Genomic DNA, 14,631 nt, shown 5'->3' on the forward strand with positions numbered 1-14,631 from the left:
GCACTTATCAAACAACCAGATCTCGTGAGCACTCACTCACTATCACGAGAACAGAATGGGGGGAAAACACGCCCATGATCCAATCACCTCCCACCAGGTGCATCCCATGACATGTGGGGATTACAATTTGAGATAAGATGTGTGTGGGGACATAGCCAAACCATATTACACAGTATATTTTTTATTTTGACCAATTAATCTCAAGTAAAGTTAGATTGTATGATTATTCTTCTGATGTAGTCAGAGTCACTCAGATTTTTTTCTGAATATTTGCACACCCCCAATAAAATCTGCTAAGAAATGCAGGGTTGAGGAGGGAGCCAGGAGCAATAGTTGTACCTGAAAAGGAATATTCACAGGTGTTGTACCTTAAAAGCAGTATTCACAGGTGTTGTTAATGTAAAGACACTGGCAATAGGATGGAAGTGTCTGAGTCTCAGACCCATTACCCATGGTTACTTGTGGGAAAGTAAATTTTTCCACCTATTACCTGTGAGCTCAGGATTTAACTTCTCTATGTCTCAGTTTTCATTTCTGTACTTAGGGGAATAGTAATACCACACACCTGGAAAAACAGTGAAGCTGAAAAGAGAGGTGTAAGGTGTTGAGAGAAAAACCAGCTCAGTCAATAACAGGTGATTTTTGTAATAGGTTCAGTCACAGGAGGAAAGAGGTGACTATTTCAACTTTTAGTTGCAATCTACTGAGTCAAGACTGGTAACAGAAACAGCCTGTGTTTCATGAGGCCAGGAACCCAGATCTGCCACCTATTCATTGAGTTGAGTAGCACAGAAATTGTGCTCATCTTCACACAGACTTGATTTGTATTCCGTCTAAGCAGTGGTGTTCCTTTAAATTTTTGTTTCTTATAGAATTCTGTATTCCAGATACCGAAAGAGGTACCACAGCCCTAACAGTCTTTTTCTAGACCCAGAATACAAAGGAAGCAATCTGGATTAGGAATAACAGTGAAATATGCATGTGCTTTTTCACAGAGTTTATTACCGTAAATTGCAACTTAGAGCCAGGCTTCCCTCCCAGGTCTGACACCAGAACCTCCGCTCTTTATACCCCACTCCATTGCCTTCTAGAAGCTCTCACTTCTGTTCTTCCCTCCACTATTTACCAGCTGTGATTTAAACTTGCTGAACTTTAGATTTTTCATGTGAAAAATGTGGCTGGTTGTAAAATGCAACAGAAGTAGTTTGATGTAGCAGTTAAAAGCTGAGGATATGGCATGGGAAAACCAAGATCAAATCGTATATAGCCATGTAACCGTATATAAGACTTTGGGAACCCACTTTATTTCTGATGCCTTAATTTCCTCCTCCACAGATGAGAATAGTAACAGTCACTATCTTCCAGGGTTATTGTTAGAAACTAATAAGATAATGCATGCAATGCATTTAGCACAGTTCCTGAAACATTTTGAGCACTTAATATGTGTTAAGAATTACCTGGGTAACACATAATTCAATAAAATTTCAGTAATAAAAGTGGCTAATCCCACTGGGCTCATTGTAAAATAGTTTGACCACAAGCAATATGCAAAACTAAATATTATCTGTGAACACCGTTGTAAGGAATGTGGCTAGTGCTTTGGTCAAGGTTAGGCTGATGTAGGATGTTTACACGAGGTAGGATGTGTACACATCATGGTGGAAGGGGAAGCCATTATTCACCTGTAAAAGGTGTAATTTCCTGCTGACACTATAAAGATGTGCTCGTACCCAGAGAAAGAGAGAGAGCTAGAGCTGTCCATCTTTGCAAACAGAGGGGAGCCAGCCAGGACACAGCTCAGCCCACTTGTGCCCAGAGAAAGAGTTAAGCTGCTGATCCTGAAGGGAGGGCTGGCCATGCAGCTGTGTGTGGGAGCCACTGGACTAAGCAGCTGAGACAGAGCAGACAGTATCAGAGAGCTGCTGATGAGAGAGCTGCCAAATAAAGCTTTATTTCACCTACCTACAACGCCCTGAGGGTTCTTTCAGTTTCCTGCCATTCATCCACCCACTCCCTTCAGACCTCAGCATGGGCTGGAAGCTGAGCCTAAACATGACAACCATAGTTGAATTCCTTAAAGTGATTGATCCAATGGCTTCAATGAAGCTTTTGCTTTTTCAAAAGAGCAGAAGTTGTCAAAATTGAAGTCAAATAAAAGCTAAAAAGAAAACTGCTCACTTTTGCAGTATGTAAAACTGGAGAGAAGGGCTTCAGGATAAACACCAAATTGACTCAGATTAATTAGATGTGGTAACTATATATGCAAGCGTACACACACACACACACACACACACACACCCCAGTACAGTCATTCTTCACTCATACAGGAGGATAAAAACTGAGTAACATAATAGAACACCTTACCTCTGATGTTCACATCATGTGGCCTTGTATATGCTACTTAACTGAGCCTCAATTTACTCAGTCGTAAAGTGGCTATGAGTTGCTACCTCATAAAAGTTAAATGAGAACATACATTAAGTTCAGCACACAAAAGGCACTTTTTATATTACATGTTTTATTTATTTGCTTTATAGGTAGCTCTTTCACTTACCATCAGAGGTAGAACTAAGATTGGCTGAATTTCTCAGGAAAGGAGAATTATATGGTACCGCTTCATCTAAACATGGTTTCTTACCCAAATCCTCTTTTGGTGGGATCTTCTTAGTCTTGTGGAAGCAACCCATGGGCTCTCTTCCTTCCTTTTTACCTGAATTTTCATTCTATCCAGAATCCCAGCATTAATGCAAAACTGGTGTTCTGAACAAGGTCTTCTTGGGTTTTTGTAAATCCTTTTATTCTTACATTCACTGTTCGTGTGTTTAGCCATCTAAAATATCTGTTGAGTACCCACCATGCATAACCACAGCAGTGTGTGATTCAGATTCTTTGGAATGGGTGTTTTGGGTTATAACTCCTAACACTCTCACTTAAACCAAGATTCTTACAGCACAAAGTTACTAATTTATTTACTCACCCAAGACATAACGTAAATAACTCCCACTATAATAATTCCATTCTGCAAACAGCAATGCCAATTTTTCCTTGTTTATTTGTTTTGCTGAGATATGTTAGGCTTTTCCAAGGACAAGAATATTACAGCAGCATTAGAGCAAGGTAGATATTTCTGTAGAGGCCTAAGCTTCTAGATGTTTGAATCATAGCCAAGGAGATTATATTCCAATGTTCTTTCCTGTGGCTAGAATTAATCATGTGTTAATTGATTGTTTTTTTTAGGCAACAATCACAGCACCGAGTTTTTATTCCTTATTAACAATCTGCCCTTTGTTATCTATCTGGACTTGCCCAGTGGAGTTCCTTTACATGTTACAGATGGGCGGAAATTCTCAAAACTGCTCTCTGATCTCTACCTCAAGATTCTTCTCTTTAATCTTAGGATAATATTGTCGTTAGTTAATTGATCATGTTAGTATGGTCATTTTTCTCCAATCCTCTATTACTATTTGGTTTGGTCACATGTAGTAATTTGAATTAGTTGTAACTAATTACCAAGCATTGTTAGTCTTAGTTTCACATTGTGCTCTGCATTCATGCCACAGAGTGCCCTTTGTGTAGAGATACGATGTCTTGAATCCCTTTTATTTTCATCTATATTTGACAATAAGAACTAATTGAGTCTATTTGACAATAAGATCATTCTTGAGTACTTACTTAGGTATCATTTAATTCTCACAACAACCCTATATAATAGGCATTATTATTTACTTAAGTATTAATATTTATAAAATTATTATTTGTAGAACAAAGGAACAGGCTTGGAAATGTTCAAAATAAACACTAAATCATTCAGTCTGGAGTAAGAAAGACTTTTCACTATCTAGCAGTGTGATTGGAACCCAATACAAACAAGATGAGCATATCACCACTCTTGGCTACAGGTATTCCCATAATTTCAGCCGGCATTACTAAAACAAGAGTGCTAACATATAGTCCTCCTGCAAGTAAAAGTGAAACCAAGGACCTTTGTTTGGCGAGGCTAACAGCAGAGAGCAGCGAGTGTGGTCAAAAGAGGATAAGATGCCTGGCCTGATGAGCAGGAACAATTTCTGAAAACAGAATTTGCCCTAGATCAAGGGCATGGGACAACATGGCAAGTTCAGTTAAAAGTCATTTGTAAAATAAAGGCATTGTTAACCAGGGAGGGAGTCTCAGAGACTATTTGGTTCAAATTTCTCTCTAGGGAAAAAATAGCTATACAGTGTTCTTCACAGATGACCTTCTATAGTCTGCTTAAGATAGGCTTTTAGTTGCCTTACGGGGCTGCATGCTTTCATGTTGGACAGCTGTGATGTTGTATTCGTTTTCTGTTGCTGCATAGCAAACTCAGTGTCTTAATACAACATAGATGTATTATCTCACTGTTTTTATGGGTTAGGTATTCAGCTAGCTGGCTCCTCTGCTGAACATCTTACAAGACTAAAATCAAGGCATCACCTGAGCTGTGCTCCTTCTGGAGCTCAGAGACCTCTTCACACTCATGTGGTTGTTGGCAGAATTTAGTTTCTTGCAGCCTTAAGACAGAGGCCTCCATTCTCTTGTTGTTAGTCAGCTGGAAGCTACTCTCAGTTTTATCAATCACTCCTTACCACACAGCACCTTCCATCTTTAAAAATGCAACATAGAACCTCCCTTGCATCAGACCTCTCTCATGCCTTAACTATCTCTGACTTAAGGAAAGGCCCTGTCTCTTTTCATGATTCACCTGATTAGGTCATGCCCACCCAATCTCTGTTTTTATTAACTCAGCTGAGTTCATGTGGATTATACCTGTAAAGTCCCTTTTTTCATATAACATAATCATAGGCATCATAGTTTCTCATGTTGCAGGTTCTGCCCACACTCAGCTAGAGAAGATTATACAAAAGCAAGGGTCATCACAGGGGTATCATATTAAGTTTCTGCCACCGCAGATGATTGGGAAGTTCTGGCCAGGTGTGATGGCCAGAACTTTCTAATGGGATGTTAGAAGCCTTCCTTTGGGAGACTGCAGCAGGCAGATAATGAGATCAGTAGATTGAGACCAGCCTGGCCAACAAGGTGAAACCCCGTCTCTACTAAAAATACAAAAATTAACCAGGTGTGGTAGCACACACCTGCAATCCCAGCTGCTCGGCAGGCTGAAGCAGGAGAATCACTTGAACCCAGGAGGCAGAGGTTGCAGTGAGCCAAGATCACACCTCTTCACTCCAGCCTGGTCAACAGAGCGAAACTATGTCTCAAAAAAAAAAAAAAAAAAAAAAAAAAAAAAAGAAATTCTCCCATAAGGAAAATAAATCTGGCTGGAATCTACCAACCTCTACTTTCGTTCTCCACATCAGCCACTCAACTCTTGGAAGACAAACATTATGACTGTTCTTTGGGAAACTGTTTCTAATTTCTTTAAACAGTTCTTACTTGTGATATGCAGATATTCCTCCAAATACACTATACTTCTTGAAATTTCTCTCGAAATATGAGTTTTAGAATTAAATATAACTTCTGAGATTTTTTAATAAAAAAATACAGATTATGGCCAAACTATTTTTATTTTTTCTATTCTGTAGAGCAGGCTTCTATTAAGGCATTCCAGGACTAATTTTCTATAGTTACATCACATTTTGTATGTGTATGTAAGTTACATCACATACAAGGTAATATATCTTATGTACACATACAAAGTTGCATACACATACAAAATGTGATGTAACTATAAAAAATTCAACAAAATTTAGCACATCAAATAAAGACCTTCAATTACTTTTTCATGTACAACTACCAAACCCAAGTCACTGATATCCTCACCTGTATTTTGATAATAACTTAAAACAAAAACTCAATGATGAGGTCTGTTACATTTCATCTCGCCAGTTTCTCACCTACAATCCAGCCTAGAAACATTTCTGAATCTTGATTCTGTCACCTATGTTGTTGTCTCTCCCTCATAACTAGGTGTCAGTTGAAGATTGATAAGCTTATCTTTACTTCATTCAAGCTGGTAATATACATGTTGACTGAGAACAGGAGAGAGCCAACAGTCCTGACTTTCAATTTCAATTTTTACTTTTCAGTTTTAATCCTTTGAGTGTTTTCTTGGGGGCCGGGGGGGGGGGGTCTTTAATGGAGGATGACCTAATGGAGCATGACATTATATATGAAAGATCATCCATGTTTAAAATTCCTGATTTTTCTTAACAACTCTTCACATATTAATTATTTTCTCAATGATAGCCTCAAACAATGATTATTCTTTACATTTTAATCAGAGAAAAAGGAAATGTGCCCAACACCAATCTCACTTAATATATGTATTCCTGCATTATTTTGCACTTTGTAACTCTTGATTCCTCGTACATAAATCAACCACTTATTTTTCACAGCTCTTTCCATATCTCACGTGTGACCCTTACAAAGCTTGTGAGTCAGGAGAGCTGATGGTGTTGTTCTAAGGTAAATGGCCAAGGCCAAAGAGGTGTCCACAGCCACATGGTTAGCAGCAGAGCCTTGACCAAAGCCCAGGTTTGCTATCTCAGAGTCCAGGCTCCTCCACTATTCAGCAGAAGAAAATTACCATGAAGCAAAAGCCTCCTCTGTTGATTCTGTTTTGTCCACACCAAGCTGCCATTTTGCCTTCTGGGGCTGCTCTGATTTGTAGTTTTGATATTTTGTTGGTGGATGTCTGTACAGAAGGGGAGCACAGATGGAATCGCTGGGCTTCGCAACTGGTATGAATCAAGCGGCGCTTGTGGCTCCAGTGGAGACAGAATCAAGGTCGTCTTCAGAAAGCAAATGCAGCCTGTGGTCAGAGGAGCTGCTGAAACAGAGGCTGACATGCACACAGTGTGCCTCCAGACAAACCAGGCTGAGAGCCGTCATGATTATTTTTCCTCCCAGCAGGGCATAATGACAAAATAATAGCTATCAGTCATTGAGAACAGTCCAACCTTCCTACGCAGGTTCCATGAAGCAGTGGTCAGGAGATAATCTGTGCATGTATTTGCACACACACACACACACATAGAAAAAATTCTATGGATGCATAAGTGTGGGAAATATGGTGCACTGTGGCTGGGTGAGGTGGCTCATGCCTATAATCCTAGCACTTTAGGAGGTGGCAGGAAGATCACTTGAGCCCAGGAGTTTGAGACCAGCCTGGAAAACATAGGGAGACCTCTTCTCTACTGAGATTTTTAAAAAATTGGCTGGCTGTTGTAGTACATGCCTGTGGTCCCAGCTATAAGGGAGGCTGAGGCAGGAGAGGCAGGAGGATTGCTTGTGCCTGGGAGATTGAGGCTACAGTAAGCTGTGATCTTACCACTGCACTTCTGCCTGTGTGGAAGACCAAGACCCTGTCTCAAAATATGTGTGTGCATGTGTGCGTGCATGTACTATATACATATTATATAAAATATATACATTTATGTATAGCACACTGTAATGCCCCTTAAGAGATCACAAAAAAGCTTTAATATTGATAGGGTTTGAATGTGTGTTCCAGGTTCTTGTGTTGGGAAGTGGGGCGAATAAGAGGCGATTAGATCACAAGGCTCTGCCCTTGTGAATGTTATCATCACCCTAGTAGGTTAGTTATTGCAACAGTGGGCTCATTATACAAGCAAGTTGGGCCCGCTCTTAACTCTCCTGCTCTCTCATGCTCTCTTGCCCTATTATTTTCCACCATGGGATTGGCGTAGCAAGAAGACCCTCACCAAGTGTGACCCCCTCGACCTTGAACTTCCCAGCCTCCAGAGCCATAAGAAATAAATTTCTTTTCTTTATAAATCACCCAGTCCGTGTACTTCTGTTATAGCAACACAAAGTAGACCAAGACAAACACATTCAAGATTTGAGAAGCCCTGCTGTTACCTGCAAACCTGCTTCACCTAGTATTTCTCAAACCTGATGGGGAAGGAGAACAGGGAAACTTTTTATATAATACCTACTGCAGAAGATAAGTTTGGAAAAGCTGCATTACCTCATTTAATCCTTACAACAATGCTAAACGGTAGGTATTAGAGAGGTCAAATAACTTGCCTAACAGAACTAGAATTCCACTTAGGTCAGCCTGAAGCCAAATCCCATTCCATTAAGTACGGAGCTATAAAACCTGAAGGTTTCAGGTTTATTTAGGGTCCTGTGTTGTGAAGCCGTCTGTGGGCTCTTAGTGAAGCTGTGAGTCCTAAGACCCTACGACAAGATAAGAAAAGCTGACTGCAAATGGAGAAGCTGAGGAACGCCTGGGCAGGGCAGGTTCTTAGGAAAAAGGCAGGTGAAGAAGAGGAGCCTGTTAGAGCTGGATAGTAGTGAAGAGGGTGGGGAGCGGGTGGGAGTAGGTTGGAAAAGACAGTAAAGACCTGTACAGTGAGAATATCGATTGCAGGGCTGTTGTGAGGGTAAAATGAAAACCTGTTTGTCAAGCACCTAGCACTGCACCCTTCCCAGGACAGCAAGTGGGAGCAGGATGAGAACAGCAGATGGGAATGATAACAGGCTTCAATCTACAGGCCAGTGCAAAGCTTTATCTCCATGCTGAGCTCAGCAGAATCACCCAAGACTGAACTTGCATAATCTCACAGCATCCCTCCTCCATTCACTTGGGCTCTTCAGGGGTGTTTGATTGAAGGAGTTCATTATTTGCCTCAACTGTCTCTAATTTTTACCACAATGCCTCTCACGATCACAACTGATGGTTCGCTTGAAATAATGAATGCAAATAGAAGACTGGGCTATCAGGAATCTTCAGGGAAGGAAGACCAAGTGGGTAAGGCTGTCAACGTCACAGAATGATAGCCCCCAAGGCTGGGAATAAACCGTGCCCAGGTTGAGTTTGACCTACTGAATGTTTTAAAAAGATGAGTTTGTTTTCAAAATTTATAATCAGGCTACATCACATAAAAAGTCAGATTCTGGCTTCCCTTTATTTATTTATTTTTTACCTTTTAGTTTTAAAAACAAACATCTATTTTTAGAGTCTGGGAAGTCCAAGATTAAGATGCTAGCAGATCCAGAGGCCAATGAGGGCCCTCTTTCTGTGCATAGGCGGCTGTCTTGTTCCTATGCCCTCACAGTAGAAGGAACAAGGGAGTTCTCTAGGGTCTCTTTTATTTATAATAAAAACAGGCTTTTGCTATGTTAACCAGGCTGGTCTTGAACTTCTGGCCTCAAGCTATCTTCCCACCTTTGCCTCCCAAAGTGCTGGGATTACAGGCATGAGCCACCGTGCCCGGCCAGGGGTCTCTTTACTTTTTTTAATTTTCAACTTTTATTTTAAGTTCAGGGGTACATGTGCAGGACGTGCAGGTTTGTTACATAGGTAAAACTGTGCCATGGTGGTTTGCTGTCCAGATCGAACCACCACCTAGGTGTTAAGCCCAGCACCCATTAGCTATTCTTCCTGATGCTCTCCCTCCTCCCACCTCCCACTCTCTGACAGGCCCCAGTGTGTGTTATTCCTCATCTGACTTCCTTCTAAAAGGCCAGCAATTGCAAGATCAGGACAGCAGTTGCCTGGAGCTAAGTCACAGCTTCCACAGTTTGGTCACCCCAGCTGCCCCAGGTCTACCTGACTCACTGGATTACCTGATCCACCAGAGTAGGATTTGCATCTGTGCTGGATGTCCAAGAGTAAGAGAAGGATTTGCACCTGTGCTCTATGCCCAAGGGTAAGGATATGCCCAGCTGCCCCAGGCTTACCTGACTCACTGGATTACCTGATTGACCAGAATAGGATTTGCATCTGTGCTGTATGCCCAAGAGTAAGATTTGTGAAAAAGAAATCTACAGCCATCTCCCCTTCCTCAGAATGAGCTTACTAGGATTCCTAATAAAGGTTTCTGGCGAGTGTCTATAAAAGTATTTGGTTGCCTGCAAAAAGGAAGAAAACTGGCACCTGGTTCATTATTTAATCGTGTCATACAATGTCCCTTCTGTGAGTGAGAGAATTAAAATATCGGGCTATCAGCTTTATAAATACAGCAACTAGTTAGAGAAGAACAAAGAGCCGCTGAAGTTTTCCATGCACGCTCATCCACGTATTGGAAACATCAGCGCTGGCGGAACTGTTCAGCAGCGAACCCAGGTGAACAGATTTTAGTTCTTTAAAAGCCTTCATTCTGAAGATGTTAAAGTGCTGTGCCATCGTCAAGCTTAGCGTGGTGCAATAATGCAAGTCACAAATATGAGCTGCCTTTGTAATATTAAATTTCCTAGCAGCCATATTAAAGACGTAAAGAGAAGCGGGTGAAATTTTTACTTAACCTATGTAAAACAGTGTCATTTCAATGTGTAGACAATATAAAAATTATTAATAAAAAATTTTACCTTTTTTAACTGAAGTCTTCAAAACCTGGTAAGTGTCTTACACATAAAGCATATTTTAGTGTGGACTAGCTACTTTTCCGGTGCTCAGAAACTACAGGTGGCCCGTGGCTGCCTTATTGAACAACATAAATGCAGATGAAATCATATATTTGCCTTAGATTAGCAAACAAGGATATATGGAGGGAGAGCTGCTATGGATTTGCCACAGATCTCACAGGGAACCAGGAGACCAGCCAGGAAACTGACATCATTCTAATCTACGAACCATGTTCTCCGGGTTCTTCCAGGCCCCCAAATGTGCCCTCACTCTGATCCTTCCCCCGTCTATCTCTGTCTCCTTTCTTTGTTGTCTAACTGGAGCCACTGTAGGACTGTGAACAGCACAGGACATGGAGAAGGAAGGAGTAGGCTGGATTCCCAGCCTGTCTCTTGCAGGCTAATGACCTTGGGCAAGTTATTTAACCTCCCTGATCTCAGATTTCTTTTCAATAAAATAGGATTAGTTCTTTCATCACTGAGTTCTGAGGATTATATAAAATCATAAATGTAAACTCCTCAGCACCAAATAAACACTATAGTTTTCAACTTTTTAATTACTATTTTTAAGTGTGTGTGTGTGCATTTGATGAAAAGAGCAGTGGGGGAAAAAAATTGAAGACGTGAGAATTTTTTTAAAGATGTGTTAAAATCCCAGGCCACATTCTAGTCCTTCTTTAGTAGTTGATGCTTAAAAATTCCCTCTGCACTTATAAAAAGCATGACTTTGGCCCAAAGCACCCTAAGCCTAGGTCATGCATACATACCCAAAGCATGAGAATAAAAAAGGAGTTCCTGCTTTCACTAGAGTCTGTCCAATCACATGGCAACCCAGAAAACAAGGGGGAGACACCTCAGTGAGCACCGTGGGGACTCGGCAAATACTCTAAATGTCTGAGGAAACTTCCCAGGGTCATTGCATATGAAGATGGCAAGAATTCTATCATGCAGAGGACACAAGTCTCTCAGCCCCTGCAGGTTCCCCCACTGTAAAATGGTGCTTTGCAGCCCTTAAGGAACCTTACCAGACTGAAACCTTTCAAGGTCCTGAAGCCTGAAGCATCCGTGCCACACTCTCTCTTCTACTTAAGCTGTAGCCCCTGCTCACATCCTTGGGCACTTTGAGAAGACTAATAAAATAAAGGGAAGACTCACCAGTTCATCCTCCTCTCCCTGGTTGAGCAAAGCCCGCTGGGTCTTCTTACTGTTCTCCTCCATCTAAACTCAACCGGTTAGGGTTTCTCCTGGCTAACTCCTTGAAGAAATGTCAAAATCCCTTGGGCTTCTGTGAACTCAGAATCATCACAGCTTGTGATTGCTCTTCTCATGTACTTTTAAAATCTCTTAGTACACACCTTGCCTATTAGACTAACAAAGGAAAAAGAGAAAATCTTCTCAGGAGCAGGAGTGGTCTGTTAATCTGCTTGCTGTTTTTTTTTTTTTTTTTTTTTCCTAGTGTTTGTTTATTGAGCTAGATATGAGTGCCTCTGGACTTGAGGAATGAAGGAGAGGAAAGCTGTCAAACTAGAAAGGTAATGATAAATAATTCTGCATACTGTCCATAAACATCTCAGCCAAGGAATGAGTATAGTCCCTTTGCTAAAGCCTAAGACAAAAGGATTAACCAGTAAGAGGTGTATAAAAACCCTGCAGACTTTGAAAAAGTAATGAACATATTAAGGGTGACAATGAGAATGAAAGGAAGGGAGGTTGGCTCATGAAAGAGAATGTAAGAATCATTTTGGGGCCAGGCGCGGTGGCTCACGCCTGTAATCCCAGCACTTTGGGAGGCCGAGGTGGGTGGATCACGAGGTCAAGAGATCGAGACCATACTGGTCAACATGGTGAAACCCCGTCTCTACTAAAAATACAAAAAAATTAGCTGGGCATGGTGGCGCGTGCCTGTAATCCCAGCTACTCAGGAGGCTGAGGCAGGAGAATTGCCTGAACCCAGGAGGCGGAGGTTGCGGTGAGCCGAGATCGCGCCATTGCACTCCAGTCTGGGTAACAAGAGCGAAACTCCGTCTCAAAAAAAAAAAAAAAAAAAAAAAAATCATTTTGGAATTAGAAAAATCTGAGTTCTAATCTCTGCTTTACTGATGACCCTGGAAAAATCCTCTTAAAATCTGAATTTTAGGTTTCTACTACATAAAATGTCAATAATTGGGTGATATAAAGATTTAAGATGATAACAATTGCACCCTCCACACTCAGTAAGAGAGAAGTAATCATCATCACAATCATTACATTAATCAAGAAAAAAGAGGCTTTAAAAAGTAAACTATGTTAATAACTCAATTCTTTTCATTTACTCTTTACAGTTTACAAAAGTTTTCAAATGAGCAAAGTGTGTGGAGCGAGGAGACGCTAGAAAGACCGAGGATTAAGGTTATAGCCCAAATTTCAACACCACTGAATTTGATATTTTCATTAAAAAATAAGTATACTATGATTCATTCCAGAGTTAGTTAATTTGTTCATGATGAAAACTTTTGTCATTTTATTGGCCCTTATTTCGTCCTTGCACTTCGACTATGGAAGAAAATTTGCTGTGAATGAAAATTACTAGAGGATGGTATTTGGCTGTTTCCACTGACAGAAATAGTCAGTGATTGCCTTGAGCCAGCACAAGTGTCCAACCTGATGTTCAGGAGAGGCTGAAGTGCTCTCTGACCAGGAGAAAGTGGCTGATGAGAATAAACAGACAGAAAACTACAGCTCTTCATGCCAGAGGCTCCTGAGGTACCCATACTGAAGTATAATATGCCAGTGTCAATGTTGCCTTGTAAGTAGTAACAATCTAAGGTAAAATGCAGATTTGAATAAAGATGTTCTGGATTTTAGTAAAACTTCATTAAAGACATGAGTGGCAGCTGTCATTCACTACTTACCCATCAGCTATTTACTCATATTTCCTGCTGGAAAAAAACAAATTTGCACAGCATGACTTTAGCTAAAAGCACCAAGCATGAGTCAATGATTTGTCTATAGGTGGGCATGTGGCCCAGTTCTAAACAATTAAATGTAAGAGAAAGACAGCTGGGGTTCTAGTCTTGTGGAAAAGGTTATCTTATTGGCGAAAGAGAGAGAAGATCGTTTTTTTCTGTCTTCTCCTTTCTGCCTTCCTTTGAAAGTGATACATGAGAATGCAATGCTTGGAGCATGGTAGCCATCTTTAGATGGTGAGGAGGATGAAAATCACTATGCAAATTATGATGAGAAAAGGACAAAAGAGCTTAGATGCTTATAATGCCACTGAGTCACAGAACCTACCTACCCCTAGACACCATGTTAAATACACAATTAAGTGTTCTCATAAAGCCACTCTTGCTTCAGTTTTCTGTTACATGTAGCCTAAAGATACACCTAGCACTCATTGTGACCCCATTCCATTTTTACTCAGCAATTATGTACGGAACAACAGATGTTCCAGACGTTGTGCTAGGCCCTCAGATATAATGGCATAAAAGGAAAAAGTCCCTATTCTGAGGGAGTTTACAGTTACTTGGGAATGACAGACAAGCAGCCTCTTAAGTGGAAACACACTAAACTCAGATTTAATGGAATACAAACAGGTTCCCAAAGGAAGTGTCATCTATTCTGACATCTCAAAGACAAGCAGAAGTTGACAGATAGAAAGAATGGGGTATAGTGGCATCTGGTGAGCCCAGTCTAGGCCAGGGAGGAAAATGTGTGAAAAGGGTCAAGAGAGGTAGGAAAGGATAGCCTACTCGGGATATTAAGGGGAATGAAAGTAAGACCTGAGACTCGAAAGATGGGGAGTGAGGAGTAATAATGATAAAGGACATGCAAACTAAGGTGTGCCCAGTCGAGAACAGCTTGTCAACCGTGGCAAGCTGGACTCTTGTCTCTCCACCAGCCAAGACCCAAGGCCTCAGCTCCTTCCCACTGAGGAACAAGCACTCTTTGCCCTGTACAAGAACAAAATACTCACTTCAAAATAAAGTCTTTGAATAATCCCAGGGCTCATAAGTGCCTTGGAGGCACTTGCTTCCAAGTCTCAGAGGTGTGAATTTTCAGTTCTATTTTCCAAATGCTTCGTGTGTCCCAGGCTGGGTGGCCCTCACTGTCCTTGAGTCCAACAACTCAAGGACATCAACTGTATCTTAGTATAGTTGAAAAGCCTTCATTACTTCTTTATGTACAGTAATCTTTATTTTATTTTTAAAAATCATTTTTACTGGCATAATTACATGTACAACATTCAATAAAAGACCATTTTACTGTCTATGTTTATTTTCTGGCCATTGCTATTAA

At 40.9% G+C, this 14,631-nt stretch overlaps 1 protein-coding gene and 1 non-coding gene across 2 annotated transcripts in view; one reads left to right on the forward strand and one right to left on the reverse strand.

The window, feature by feature from the left end:
- The window catches only part of ATP13A5 (ATPase 13A5), a 106,322-nt gene extending 94,723 nt beyond the window's left edge, over positions 1-11,599 (reverse strand). Inside the window, exon 1 of the mRNA XM_021671364.2 lies at positions 11,509-11,599. Coding sequence (XP_021527039.2) covers positions 11,509-11,571 — 63 coding nt within the window. The 5' untranslated portion in view covers positions 11,572-11,599. The remainder of the gene's footprint in view (positions 1-11,508) is intronic.
- On the forward strand, positions 2,090-2,173 carry LOC135270849 (small nucleolar RNA SNORA16B/SNORA16A family). Its single transcript, XR_010339009.1, has one exon. It is a non-coding gene; the product is annotated as a small nucleolar RNA SNORA16B/SNORA16A family (small nucleolar RNA).
- Positions 11,600-14,631: the final 3,032 nt, after the last annotated feature.

Source organism: Aotus nancymaae, unplaced genomic scaffold (assembly GCF_030222135.1).
Source record: "Aotus nancymaae isolate 86718 unplaced genomic scaffold, 86718_ANA_hifiasm-v0.15.2.pri h1tg000067l, whole genome shotgun sequence".
Classification (NCBI taxonomy): domain Eukaryota; kingdom Metazoa; phylum Chordata; class Mammalia; order Primates; family Aotidae; genus Aotus; species Aotus nancymaae.